General features: G+C 37.6%; 1 protein-coding gene and 1 long non-coding RNA gene across 7 annotated transcripts; one reads left to right on the forward strand and one right to left on the reverse strand.

Annotated features, from left to right (window-relative positions):
- The first annotated feature begins 2449 nt into the window (after positions 1–2449).
- LOC129349976 (protein FAM9A-like) lies at positions 2450–4789 on the forward strand. Of its 5 annotated transcripts, XR_008603157.1 has the most exons (5): positions 2451–2764; positions 3061–3127; positions 3245–3281; positions 3426–3461; positions 4650–4789. XR_008603157.1 is itself a non-coding variant. In XM_055014977.1 (4 exons), exons 1-4 carry the CDS (start codon positions 2603–2605, stop codon positions 4665–4667), a joined length of 279 nt encoding a protein of 92 aa, XP_054870952.1. In that variant the 5' UTR covers positions 2450–2602; the 3' UTR covers positions 4668–4782. The 5 variants fall into 5 exon arrangements, 2 of the variants coding, with proteins under 2 accessions (XP_054870952.1, XP_054870953.1); XM_055014977.1 differs by lacking the exon at positions 3426–3461 and having other exon boundaries at positions 2450–2764; positions 3250–3281; positions 4650–4782; XM_055014978.1 differs by lacking the exon at positions 4650–4789 and having other exon boundaries at positions 2450–2764; positions 3250–3281; positions 3426–3518.
- Positions 4790–6276: 1487 nt separating this feature from the next.
- LOC129349977 (uncharacterized) lies at positions 6277–14150 on the reverse strand. 2 transcript variants are annotated; one of them, XR_008603160.1, is made up of 4 exons: positions 13617–14150; positions 12335–12483; positions 11184–11430; positions 6277–6875 (listed from the first exon to the last, which is right to left on the reverse strand). It is a non-coding gene; the product is annotated as an uncharacterized LOC129349977 (long non-coding RNA). The 2 variants fall into 2 exon arrangements; XR_008603159.1 differs by lacking the exon at positions 6277–6875 and having other exon boundaries at positions 10986–11430; positions 13617–14124.
- Between the last annotated feature and the right edge of the window lie 380 nt (positions 14151–14530).

The raw sequence follows: 14530 nt of genomic DNA on the forward strand, positions 1-14530 counted from the left end.
GTTTCTTTGAAAAAAAAAACATCATGAATTTTGGCGCAAAAAAAACGCCTTACTATACTATGTCGAAAAAAAATGTCATTTTTCAACATATTGTGAAAACATGCCATATGATGAAATAATGTAAAGCAGGCTTTGAAAAACACTCCAGAAAGGTTTTCTTTGAAAAAAAAAATCAGCATGAATTTTGGCGCAAAAAAACGCCATAGTATACTATGTAAAAAAAAAAAAAAGCGATTTTTTTTTAACATGTTTTAAAAACGTGCCATATGATGAAATAATGTAAAGGAGGCTGTGAAAAACACTCCAGAAAGGTTTTCTTTGAAAAAAAAATCAGCATGAATTTTGCCGCAAAAAAACGCCATAGTATACTATGTAAAAAAAAAAAAAAAACGATTTTTTTTAACATGTAAAAACGTGCCATATGATGAAATAATGTAAAGGAAGCCATGAAAAACACTATGGTAAGGGTTTCTTTGAAAAGAAAAACATCATGAATTTTGGCGCAAAAAAAACGCCTTACTATACTATGTCGAAAAAAAATGTCATTTTTCAACATATTGTGAAAACATGCCATATGATGAAATAATGTAAAGCAGGCTTTGAAAAACACTCCAGAAAGGTTTTCTTTGAAAAAAAAAAATCAGCATGAATTTTGGCGCAAAAAAACGCCATAGTATACTATGTAAAAAAAAAAAAAAGCGATTTTTTTTAACATGTTGTAAAAACGTGCCATATGATGAAATAATGTAAAGGAGGCCGTGAAAAACACTATGGTAAGGGTTTCTTTGAAAAAAAAACATCATGAATTTTGGCGCAAAAAAAACGCCTTACTATACTATGTCGAAAAAAAATGTCATTTTTCAACATATTGTGAAAACATGCCATATGATGAAATAATGTAAAGCAGGCTCTGAAAAACACTCAAAGGTTTTATTTGAAAAAAAAATCATAAATTTTGACGCAAAAAAACGTCATAGTATACTATGTCGAAAAATGTTTTCAACATGTTGTAAAAATGTGCCATATGCTTTCCTCAATATCCAGTATGTGGTCCACTGTGGATCGCAAGCATGACTGTTTCATAATCACTCGCCCACTCCCAAATCCTCCTCTCCCACTCCTGTCACATCCCAGGACCAAGTCTCACGCTCCAGCCCTCTCCCCTCTTTTCTTTCCAACCACACCGTCCCAGCTCTCTCACTTGTCCCACTTGCATGTATGGAAAGGCAGCTGCTTCCAAACTGCTCTACATGTCACTCCATCCCTGTGATGGTCAATCAGGCTGCCAACAGACAGAAAGCATGAAATGACAAAAATGAGACACAAAATGACAAAACAAGACACAAAACTAAGACAAAATGACAAAAACGAGACATAAAACCACAGAAATCAGACAAAACCACAACAATGAGACACAAAATGCTTTAAACTTAACTTAAAGGTCACAAAGTCGACACACCTTTTCTTGTCTGTCTCAAGCTCCTGCGTGTGATCAGTGTGTGGTTTGGAGACAAAGCGTCTGCTCTACGTTTGTCTTAAGAAAAGCAAGACCACATGGTGTTTTCTGTCAGAACCAGGGCCGGAGTGGGACTCATATTCAGCCCTGGAGTTTCATGCCTCAGACCGGCCCACTATAGATCACAACCTATTATTATTATTATTATTATTATTATTATTATTATTATTATTATTATTATTATTATTATTATTATTATTATTATTATTATTAATAAAATCATGTAACTATAACCTTACATGTTAAGTCTTCAATAGCACACTGTTCTGTAAAGCTTGTAATTCAGTGTATTTTTCTAAAATATTTCCAATTCAGTGCAAGTAAGGGTTGCTTCACAACGTGGATTTATTTCAACAAGAGTGTACATCTCCAACATTATTCTTTACAACAATATCAAAATCTATATTCTGTTCAAACAAGTGTTCACAGATCAGGCACGTGCGGGGGGGGGGCGGCCTGAAGCACCTGCCCCTTTGCCCCTTGATGCCCAAAGTGCCCTTTTGTCAAAGTTTTTTTTTTTTTTAAATTTTATTTTATTTAATTTTGTTTTTATTTGTGTGTGTGTGCGTGTGTAAACGTATTTGAGGCCCAAAATAATAAATTTTAAAAAAGTAAAATTAATAATAATTCAGAGCTATCCTCGGTCGGTCACATGATCCACATAGACGTTCCTCACTGCCCTGACATGCCCAGACCGTCTGGGCTGGACTGGCCATCTGGCGTACCGGGCGATGCCCGGTGGGCCGACGCACATTTCTGGGCCGGCCCAGGGGCCCCCTGGCAGGGGGTGTCATAATTTAACCAAGAAAGTGTATTATAAATCCTTTTTGTCGATCGCGACGGCCCATTGGTTGATTTTCTTGAAGGACATTGAGCTAATCCAATGAAATCTCTCAGCCCTCCTCGGCCCGCCCCTCCCCGGCCTCTTGACCAAAGTCATCAAATTTTGCCGTTTGAGTTGGCCGGAAGTGGAGAGGAGCAAAGATGGAGAAACGGCCCAAACGAAAGGGGGGCGCTGAAAAATTGCGCGAAAAAAGGCTTAAAAGCCTGCAAGTCGATGCAGCTAAATGCTGCTAAATAAGTGACATGTTTGCCGTTGCTTCCACTAGTTCACCTGCGGCAGCGACTGCTGCTGCCATGATAGAAAAAGAAGCCGAAGTTCAGGGGGAGTCGGAGGAAAAGGAGGAGGAGGAGGAGGAGGAGGAGGACGGAGGGAGAGACGTGACACAGCAGGGACAGATCGAGGAGGTCAGATTAGCTCCTGTTAGCCCGGTAACAAGTATCATATAAGGAGAGAGCTTGTGTGTGTGAGAGAGAGAGACTGTAGCTGTGTCCCAAAGTTTACTATACTGTATACTGTTATGTGTTCTTGCTGACATCCACCTGGATGGTCATTAAGCCTACTACTTTTCGAGAGTGATTGTAATGAATGCAACCATCTATTATTGCATTATTTTAAAGACAACAATACTGTCAGTGTAAATTTTTTGGTCTCATCCTCACTATTCTTTTGACCCATCTGGCCTCTCTTTCTCTCCACTTAGGGCATATTTGGAGTGAAGGTCTACCTTTCCCTGATGTGGAGTTTACATGTTTTCCTTTTCTATCATTGTGAGTTTACTAAACAGTTCTTATTTTAATAATATTTAATTCCAGTTTTAATTAGAAGAGACAGTATCAGATGAATCTAGCATATCTGACGTCACCTCTGCTTTCTGTCTTCATCAGAGCAGCAAGGTCCATGCAGCCTTTTGTCTCAGCATATGTAAGTAAAAAATATTATCTCTCTGTTCACCTAAACATTATTAAAACTATACCTTAACTGATTCCAGCTCTCTTTCTTTTCTTATCATCTATGCATCTCTCTCTCTATCTTTCTCTCTCTCAATCTCTCTCTTCATACTTTAAGGTTCCATTTTGGTGAAGAGCTCCACTTTTAATTCAAGTTGGTAATTTTGACACTTTGAAATAAAATTTTAAATAAAGTCTCTGTGAGAAGTGATAGAGTGTATCTTTTTTTTTTAAACATGGTTACTCTCTTCCACGTAGGCTGCTGCGTTTTATTTTAATTTTTGAAACAATACAATGTGCACATATATCCTCTGGTATGTCGTATGCCTTGGCATATTGTATAAATAATCATGGTGGGCCGCCATGACCAAAAATGCCAGGGCCGTATTTTGGTCCCAGTCCAGCCCTGCCCAGACACCCTGCAGCTCAGCGCTAGCGCTGCTAGTCTAGAAACCGGAGACCTGAGGGAGGACATCAACAACTGATGGTCCTGATGGTGAGGACGTTTTGCAGCGGTAGTCGTTTGTGTACGGTATATTTTTGCAAGATGACTGACGAAGTGAAGTGAGCATCCTGTGTCTGACTCTACACACACCTGTCATCAGTTCTAGCCGCTAGTTAACTACACAGCGTGCTGAGAGGATAAAGTCTGCCAGGCTTCTTTTTGTTTCTGGATGTTTCTGTTGTCATGGGCAAAGTGTATCAGAGAGATATATTATTTTACTTTTAGTGAGTTGCAGTGTGTTTCCTTTGTTTCTAGAGCCAATGGGGCAGAGGTTATGTTATTTCACTAAAACTATGTAGCCTACATGCATATTCACATAATTTTGGACTGTAAATACAATGCCAATAATAATTAGAAGAATTTGAATTGTGATTTTCTCAACCTCTCATTTAAAGATATCAGTACTTGTTTATAACATTTGTATATATATACAAATTAAATATAATATGCATAATATAAAATATATAACTTTTATACCTTTGCTGTCTTGCACGAAGTGGATAGTCAAACTGAATAAAATTACAAATACATGTAAAATACATGATTTCTGCATCATTTAGTTTTTTGTTTACTTTATTATTGGCACTACAAATAATAAAGGGCAGATTATGAATCAGCGCCATGATGCAAATCTGTGGCTCTACAGTACATGTCTGGAAAAGATATGAAATTTAAAAACAACAGCGGCCACATCAGGATTTGAACTATTGACCTTCTAATCAGCAGTCCAGAAACTTAACCATTACACCACTGTTTCCATGCTACATTTACAATGGTGTGTTTCAAATTCGTGCTCCATGTGCCCCCTTCTAACTTTGAGCACCTGCCCATCCAAAGGTCTCTGCATGGCCCTGATGTACGGAAAGGCAGCCGCTTCCAAACTGCTCTACATGTCACTACATCCCTGTGATGGTCAATCGGGCTGCAAACAGACGGAAAGCATCCAGGGGTCGGTATCGTCAGGGAGCCAACACCTGTCACCTGCACCCGCTGCCGCTCGTTTCTCCTGGTCCGCCCCCTAGTAGGGAGGTTAAGTGACTTTTGACTTGAAGTCATGATGCAAAGGTCCTCTTTGGTATGGATCACATTTTGGCCATACTTTACAGATAAAGATACTTTATTTATCCACAGAGGGGAAATCCAGTTGTCCAGCAGCCCACAGTATGCAACATACATTCAGACTCATCCATAAACAGTAATAAAAATAAACAGTAAAAAAGATAAATACAGTTCTCACATAATGCCTAAAACAAGAATTATGTGAGGCCACAATGGCAGCCATCTTGGCACTGCTGGAAATTGGCATGACTGAGAGACAGGTAGCCAAAAAAACTGAAGCTCTCCAAGACAGCCGTTCATTATACCAAGACAAAAAACAAGCCCAACATGGTTCTACCAAACCGCTAGCTGGTCATGGCAGGAAACATCTTTCTACCCCACGAGATGACTGTGCACTCATCCCTTCCCGTGTCCAAGGATTTTTGGTGGAATGTTCCTTTAAGGTGGATGTGTGAGGACCTCGTAGGTAGAATACTTCCTGAAACCAACCTTTTAGGTGAACATTCAAAGATTTAAGGTGGAATATTCCTTTAAACCAACCTAAATTTCATGTTTTGATCATTATCAAGTGAGAAACCTCAATCCAGACTCCTCATAATGACATCTGAGATTTATGCTGCTGTTATTTGTTTAGTCCAGACTAAATGACAGAAATCCACAACTGTAATTTTATTTCAGGACTCAGTTATTAAATGTCAAAACAATCCACGTGACTCTAAAAACTCAACAGCTTTACAAACTCTAAGATTAAACTCTCCACAAGGATCCAAAATAAGTTGGACTTCTACATGAGAACTTTAATTATTCTTTATCTACTTCCTGAAAAGTTTGGTCAATAAAAAAAGACAAAAACTAATATTTTCAGCTGAACTGAAGACAGACTTTGTGATTTTTCTGCTCACATGTTGTGTTGTTGTAAACTTCCTCTTTCAAATAAATAGCCGCCTAACCCCCTGGAAACCAGCGTTTGTCCTGTTTTTGTGTTGCTCCTCGGCGACCCTAGACAGCCGGGTCATAATGTTTTTTGAGCAACACACCATACTATGACGTTTTTACAATGAGGGTTCTACTATGGAACCAGTTTGACATGTTCAGGCGTTCTTTGTGTGAAAACTCAGAGATTTCAGGTATCAGAAGGTGGTTTTCAACTTTCTTTGTTAACTTTATGCTTCAACTTTAAACTAAATTTACTTCACTAACCCAGCCCTCTGGACTTCCAGTAAGCTGTGTTCCTATTGGCTGTCCAGGTGGCTGATTGGTGTTATCAGGAACACCTGAGCAGTGTGTTCCTGCTTTGTTTAGCTGCAGACAAACATTTCCTCTGCTTCTCTTCACCACTGAATCGGGTTTGGCTCTGTTGCTTTAGCTTGTTCTTTAGGCGTTGGCTTGCAGCTTCCAGCAGTAAAATCGTCTTTAATGTGTTTCTTGGTGTGTTTTAGGGCTTTGTACTGGATAGTTGTCTTGGTAAATGAGGTTCTTTAGCCACAGTCAGCACATGGTGCTAATGTGTGCAGTGATTAGTGGATTTGGTGCAGGTGAGTTGTATCTTTATCTTGGCTGTAGTGAGTCTTCGGAGGTTTTTGGTCAGACACATTCTGTATTCTTGTAGTGAACCAACGTTGGTTGTCCAGAAGGTAAGAGTTCCTGTCCTGATTCTCTGTTCTCAGAGGCTTCTCTGGTAGGCTGCAGGAGACTTTAGCGTTTGGGTTGTGCTAGTTTGGTTTTTGTATGGTTTCATTTGGACGACTATCTTGAGGCCCCTCCATGTGGTTTAGTGAGGTTTTCTGGAACAGTTCTACAAAGCAACCTGCAGCAGAAGAGACTTTGAGAGTTTTTAGGAAGTTCTGGAGAGCAGACTTTAGAGCAGCAGAAACATTTGTCAGCAGTTTGAGCAGGAGAAGGTGAGCTTCAGAGTAGAAATGAGACGGAAACCTTCTTGACCCGTGTGGTGAGGTCCTGTACCAAGAGTTTTAGCAGGTTGTGAAGAGTCTGTAGTTCTTTGGTCTGAAAGCACAAGAAGAGTCGACTCATTAAAGGAGAAAACAGGAGATATTGTTGCTTCTTCTGTCACTCTGCAGTTCCCAGTTTCCTTAGACTGAATATCAAGTTTATATTTTAAATGATTTCCCATGTGAGCCCAAGAATACTTCAATAAACTCCCTCCATCCCCTGAACACAACACATTTTGTTACCATGTTAAATCTTTCTTTTTTTATTTTTTTTTTAAATATGTTTTTGAGTTTTAATCATAGTTTTAACAGTTTTTTCTCTTTGCTTGTTTGGTTTTGTCATCTGTGTGAAAGGTGCTACACAAATAAAGTTGGATTGATAAAGTGAATAATTGACGAACTCATGATTGTGACAACAGAAGTATTTTCATTGTGAATTATGATTTTGTTTCATTTTTAAGGTTGGGGTTAAAATCTTGACAGAAAAAAAGACTAAAGAAATTAACTACATTTTAAAAAAAAAAAGCAATTAAATCAAAGGAAGAAGAATGTAATACAATAAAACTTTTTTAAAAATTTTTGTTTAAAAAGTATTTTTTTAAATGTGTAATTATGTAAAATATTTTCTCTGTAATATTTAATAGTTATTTTTAAAATTTTGTTTAATTTCATACTTGCATGTTTTGTATCGTGTTTAATTATCTAATTCAATATTTTGTCAGTTTAATATCATTTAATTGTATTTAATGTTTAATTTTATTAAACTGACAAAATATTGAATTAGATTATTAAACACGATACAAAACATGCAAGTATGAAATTAAAAAAAAATTTTCAAACAAGCCGATAAAACATTTGAAAAAACAGCAATTAAACATTAAAAAGACAAAACATTTGGAAATCAAATCAGACATTAGAAAAGAATAAAAGGTGAGAAAAGAGCAAAACTAAACATTTAAGAAGAATCAAACTAAAGACAAAACATTTGAAAAGACACCAGTTAGACTTTAGTAGATCAAATTAAACAGAAGAGACAATAAAACGATCAAAAAGAGCAAAAACAGAAAAAAGTCTTAAAGCGTTTTCTAGTCTGAAATGAAAACCAAGTTGTTTGTTCAAACATTTCCTCTTTCTATGTTCTTGCTTTGATTGTGGACAGATTTACTAAGAACTCATTTCAGAAAACTGCTTTCCAGATAAAGTCTACTAGTAGTTGAAGGCATTGATCAAACTAATGTTTCCTTCTGATCTTCACAAACTTTACTGTTCAGTGAAGAGAATCAAAGTTTGTTGAGGATTTCTAAAAAACCCACAGGTGAAGGTCTGAGAAGAACTCAGATGGATGATCTAAATGTGAAATCAAGACTCATGGTCACAAGTTTTAAGGCTTCTGTTAACCAGAAAGTTCAAACTAACAGAGAAGTGATGAGAAACTTTTAAAACTTCAGTCCTCAGACTGTCTGAAGGTTCAAACTAACAGAGAACTACTCAAGAACTTTTAAGATTTCAGTCCTCAGACTGTCTGAAGGTTCAAACTAACAGAGAACTACTCAGGAACTTAGAGGATTTCAGTCCTTGGACTGTCTGAAGGTTCAACCTAACAGAGAACTACTCAGGAACTTAGAGAATTTCAGTCCTCAGACTGTGTGAAAGCTCAGGTCCTGAGGACTCGGGAGGTGTGGAGGCTTTGGAAAGTCTTGGAACTGAGGGTTCAACCCTCCAGCACAAAGGCTGAAGTCCCACCTCCTGAGAAAAACGGTCGAGTCGAGACTCGAGTTAAAAAAAAACTCGAAAATGACAAAAAATAGATGATAAATGCGCAAAAAAAAGAAGAATTTGTATCTGAGCGAGTAGCTCAGGAGGATAAGAGGAGAGACTACAGAGTGGAAGGTTGTGGGTTCAAGACCCACCACCGGCATTGTTCTTTCTTTGTCTTTGTCAGGATTTTAATGAAAATTTAAGAAGTGTCTGGTCTTGAACCAGCGACCTGCAGCTCCATAGGCAAATCCTTAACTCACTGAGCTACAGATCAGATAAAAAGAAACAAATTCGTCGTCCCTTTGACATCGTAGTTCATGAAGTGACCACGTGGGTGGAGCCAAGGCGGAGTCTGGGTGGAGTCAGGGCGGAGAGTAGGCGGGGAGGTGGGTGGCGGCCTCCCCCCTCTACTCCCCCACCTCCCCCCACCGCCCACCACACCTTCCCCCGCCCGACGAGTTCTTCGAGTCTCCACGAGTTCTTCGAGTCTCCACAGGTTTTCCCAAGTTTCTTGAGTTTCCACCAGGTCGGAGGCAGAACAAGTTGTCATGAAGAGGTGTTGAAGTCGGCCAGGATGGAGTGACTTTTTACAGCGACGAGAAGGAAGATGACTAGAAGAGCAGGTCTTTAACCACCATCCATAAAATCCATGGAGTCGCTCCAGAGAAATGAAGGGAGGTCAACTTTTATCAACCTCCGTCCAGATGTTCAACTTGATATCTTTACTTGGAGATTTTTAGCACCATAAACCTTTAGTATCACACTTTATTATCATTTATTAGGACTTTAATGGAATCCACCAGCAGATTTAGTTTTTGTTGACAAACTTTATTCTTGTCGTTGTGGGACTGCAGTATTTAAAACTGTTCCTTCTATTTGACCTCATGTTTATTAGTTTTAGTGGAGAAAGTTATTTTAGTTGTCCATTAGTCTCTTAAAAACCAAGTAATAAATTGGATTAGTCAAGAGGTTTAAATTTCTTACTTTGTCATATTTTAAATATGACAAAAAAATATAAAGCGTCTTGAGACAATTTTACCTGTAACTGGCGTTATATAAATAAAATTGAATTAAAATTGTATGTATCTTGTAATGTTGGAGTAATTCAGCCATATATGTTGAAAAACACATTTTCTTTGTCCATTAATCTGTTGATTGTTTTCTCCAGTAATTCATTTCTTGTTTTGGTTTATAAAATGTCAGACCCAAATATATTCAGTTTACTGTCATAAAAATCAAAAAGATTTACATTCATGATGCAGGAATCAGGCAGTTGTTCACTTTTTATCTTAGTTTAGTCAGAAAGATAGTTGATAATGTTTGAATTGTTGCAGCTTGTGAGCCGTAGAAGGTTTTAATCTTTGGGGCCGAGTGTCAAAAAACATTTAGAAACCAACATCATCAAAACACTCAACAAAGATTTGAACATCCTTAAAGGGAAATCCAACTTTTGCATGACAATGTCTAATTAAAGGACATTTATTTCCAACGTAAATGTGTGATATTCATCCTCTGGAGCTTTCTCTTCACATCGTCTTCCACCTGGACTGGTTTGGTCGGGAGCATGTGCAACAAACATTTGAAAAACTGCACTTTAACATCAATGAATGACACTGAAGTTTAATCTCTACATAAATAAGACTGAGTCTGGATGTGCTGCTCTGTCATTAACTCCTAAGTTTAGGGAAAGTTCAAACAAAAGAGGACAGTTCATTTAAGACTTGAGAATGAGCTTATTTTGAACAAACATCTCAGACTTTCTGAGCTTCAGCACCTCTAGCAAGATATTTTAACAACAAGCAACTCAAGAGATCCAGAAGTTGGAGAGAGTTAGCTTTAGCTGAGCCAAAGAACATGTGGGACGCTAACCTAACCAAACATTTCAGACTTTTCTCTGTGAATTCTGAGAAATAATTTACTATTTAATGACAGAGCTACACATCTTAACTCAGTCTCATTAAAACAGACTCTAATTCAGTGTCATCCATCCATATTAAAGTGCAGTTACCCAAAATGTTTGTTGCATGAGCTCCAACAAAACCTGTCCAGGTAGAAGGCCACTTTGACAAACAGGAAGTGGAAGATTCCAAGCAGATTTATAGAAGGGGGAACCGGACTGTACTAAGTGTGGTCGAGTATAGAGGGGTGTTTTGTGGGTTTTTAAGACTGATAATGATTATTAGTGAGACATTTGGAGTAGATATTCATTTGCAGTAAATGAAAGTATTTAAAATCTTGGAGTTAAACTTTCAAGAACACAAACTCTAACAGAAAACTTTGTTGATACGTTTTTGTTTTGTTTACAGATGTTAAGTTAAAGGAGTTTTATTGGTGACGTATAACAAATCAAATCACTCCAGAAGACAGAGCGACCACAGGTAGATAAAGGTTCAGAGCCAAAGTAGCGCCATTTTTAAATTGATTTATTACCGTAAATCAGTAAAAAATAAAATAGTGATAATCAGTAAATCAGTCAGCCCACAATTACTACAATTCTACAATGTATGTCTCTTTCCTTTGACTTGTTATTTGTACAATATACGATGTATATGATGGCGTTTTTTCATACCAAATGCTATGCTATGATGTTTTCTAAGACACATACGATGCTACTCAGCTGCATGCCTTCATCCACCGGGCCTCCGTTGACTCGTTCCGCCTGCCGTCTCTGGAGCTGAAGCTGGATTGGAACAGACCAAAGTACAGTCCAATCACGATGCTAGCTGCCTCTCAAAAGGCTCCTTCATCTGGCAGGTGGTGGCACTTCTTCTGAGGGGAAGCTGAGCTGGTCCAGCAGAACTTTGGAGATGTGTTCCAGTGGTTGGTGGATGTGTGGGGAGATAGAGAGGGACCTTTGAATTATTCAGAAAGGAAAACAGGGAATTCACTGGTAGTTTTAGTTTAGGATGCTACTGCAGTGTGTTTTTGGGTTTAAAGAGGTGAACAGGATGTTTTTTTTTCCGTACTGATTATCTTTTACTTTGTTCCTGGTTGGAATGCCCATCAATGTCAACATGAAGTTCACTTTTAGTTCTGTTTATTTATTTTTATTTTACTAACACCCATTTGCTTTTAACCCCCTCACATGTTGTGTGTTGTTGTAAACTTACTCTTTCAAATAAATACTCGTCTAACCCTCTGGAAACCAGCGTTTGGACTGTTATTGTGTTGCTCCCCACCTACTGACAGCTGTGGACTAAAGGCTATACTGTGATGTTTTTAGAGCGACATGCTATACTATAGGCTTTTTTAATTGACGTATTACTATGACCTTTTTTTTGTTTTAATTTTTTTGTAGTTTTTTAGCAACATATAAGAATTTCAACAGTTTTAAAAAATATTATACTTTTACTTGTGCAATGAAATATTATTCTATGGCATTTTTTAGATGACATATTATACTCTGATGTTTTCTTGAAAAACATACTATTTTGACAATATACTGCACTATGACATTTTTTGAACCACATATCATACATGACAATTTTAGGCAACATCCTATCATTTTGTGCTTTTTGAACCACATAATAATCAGTTGGGGTTTTTTTGCCAACATGCTATACTATGAACTACAGGCCATACTATGTTATTCTTGAAAAGTATACTATACTTTGACATTTTCTGAACTACATCCTATACTATGGCGTTATACACAGAGTGCTTTGGTTACATGTTGATTTATAATCTAGATTTTTTTCTGTTTTGTTTTTTGACGGGATTACCACAGACCTGACCGTGAACAACGTTGACACCCACCTGAGGGAGACGCTGCCTAAGATCTCAAGGCTGCTTGGTCGTGGTCTTTCTGGTCCTGCTCCAGAACGCCTTCATCAACTACGTCTTCTTTTGAAGAGGCCCTCAGATGCTGCAATCTCTGACCTTCAGGAGGAACTGCTACTTTCACTCTGTAACGAGACGGAGCTTATTTTAAAGACCCAGCTCCTGGCGGCTTTGAGTGAAAATTTAACATCCATCAAAACGGAACTACAGACAGTTAAATCTGAGCTGTCGGTCAGCATTTCAAACATCAAGTCCAACCCAGCTGCCCTAAAGCACACTGTGGGTGAAACGGAAACTTCACTCTCCACATCACCGACGACATCGTCACACTCTAAAGCAAAGCACCTGTCTGCTGAACTTTTAAAAGTGGACTATAAATGTGAAGAATGTGAGCAGCAGCAGCCTGTGAGCAACAGAACAGATGTGATCAGAAGGAAGTCATTTTCTTTTTTCTTTTTTTTCTGGTTGACTTGATGCTGTCAGATGCAGATGTTGGAGCTGATTCTGATCTTTCAGGATAAAAAGCTGCTTTTCCTTCACAGACTTTTCAGGAAATTATTCTCTCAGGTTTTCTTTGCTATTTATATTTTTATTATCTGTGATTATTTCATTATTGTAAAATAAAGTTTGAGGCATAAAGACTCATTTAGTTATTTTAGTCCTGAAATCTTTGACATAGCAGAACTAAACTTCCATTTTCCTTCTTGTACTTCTGATACTAGAACTAAACATATCTTCAACATGGATCATCTGGTTTTAATTAATCAGCAGCAACATCACAACAACAAATGAGACAATTTTCAACAAATTCATGAAACTGATGTCATTTAAAACTATCAGTCTGTTTTAGTGTCAAATTAAAGCTGATTACTGACAACTAGAACATTAACGTTACTGTTTTAATCACATTTAAGTTTCCTGAACGTTACATTAATGTCAACCAGCCACAGTTTTATGAACTTAATGAACCACATTACAGGAACACAACACACTTCAGCTGTTTACATGAAACTCAACACAAACATTGTTAGCTTAATGCTACGTTAGCTTTAATCATGCTACAACTGAGCAGCTAGCTCGGTTAGCATCGCTAACATTAAAGCTAATATTTACTATGCTAACTTTCTTCTCTGGTCAACACACACTGAAACAAACTCCACCAACATCTGGAGTGCATGGCACACATTACATCTGACACTAAAGCTGCATATAAAGTGCACTAAAAGCGGCACCGATACGAAAATAAACATTAACTTACCGAACTATCAGAGTCCTTTCAGTGTCTGCTGGTAGAATCAGCCGAAGGTAGAAAACTGGTTCAAACAAGCCAACGGGCAGGAAAACTGTCTGTGGAAAATGTTCTGCTGCTCCTCCGATAAATAAACCAACAGTTATTATATCAGAATTAATCCAAACGAGGAGAGCAGAATCTCTGCTGCCTCCTCCATAGAGCTGTCAATCATTCCAGACCGGACTGTCAATCAAGTAGTCCCGCCCCCTGGCTTCGCAAAACTTTAAAGCTCTATAAAAAAATTCAATATTGATTTATTTTAAGATCGGCCACCTGATCTCTCATTTTGACCATGAAAACTAACGAAAAAAAATTCAGTCTCTGCACCGTACTCCGTTTAGCTCCACACTTGCTGATGACCACTTCCGGTCTCAGAAAATGAAAAACAGACCTTTTTTCGTTTCTGTCTCTTACTGATTTTACTTTTTTGTTATTCTAAATATAAAATGAAAATCAGCGCATTTTAGAAAATTTCGTATATCCCTTTTTGATCATGAAAAGGTATTCAATTTTTAATTTTTGTATTTTAAAACGAAAATCAAATAACCACTCGTTTTTTGTTTTTCAATAGCCGTTTCAGAACGGAAAACTGAAATGCCAGATAAATACACGGACCGATAACAGACACACAAAAAAAGTTTTTTTGTTTGTTTTAAACATGATTTGATGACTTCCCTTAATTTATAGCTTCATTATCAGTATTATTTAAGTTACTGACAAAAAATAATGTCAAATCAGAGACTCTTATCCTCCAGTAGCTGAGAATGAACTTTTACTTCCTTAAAAGCATGTTGCTTTTTTCCTGAACTAGTACAAAACTATCCATATGACGTCATATTAACAAAAAGAAAACCTAAATGTTGTGTCTCCTTATTAAATAA

This window comes from Amphiprion ocellaris, chromosome 11 (genome assembly GCF_022539595.1).
Source record: "Amphiprion ocellaris isolate individual 3 ecotype Okinawa chromosome 11, ASM2253959v1, whole genome shotgun sequence".
Lineage (NCBI taxonomy): Eukaryota > Metazoa > Chordata > Actinopteri > Pomacentridae > Amphiprion > Amphiprion ocellaris.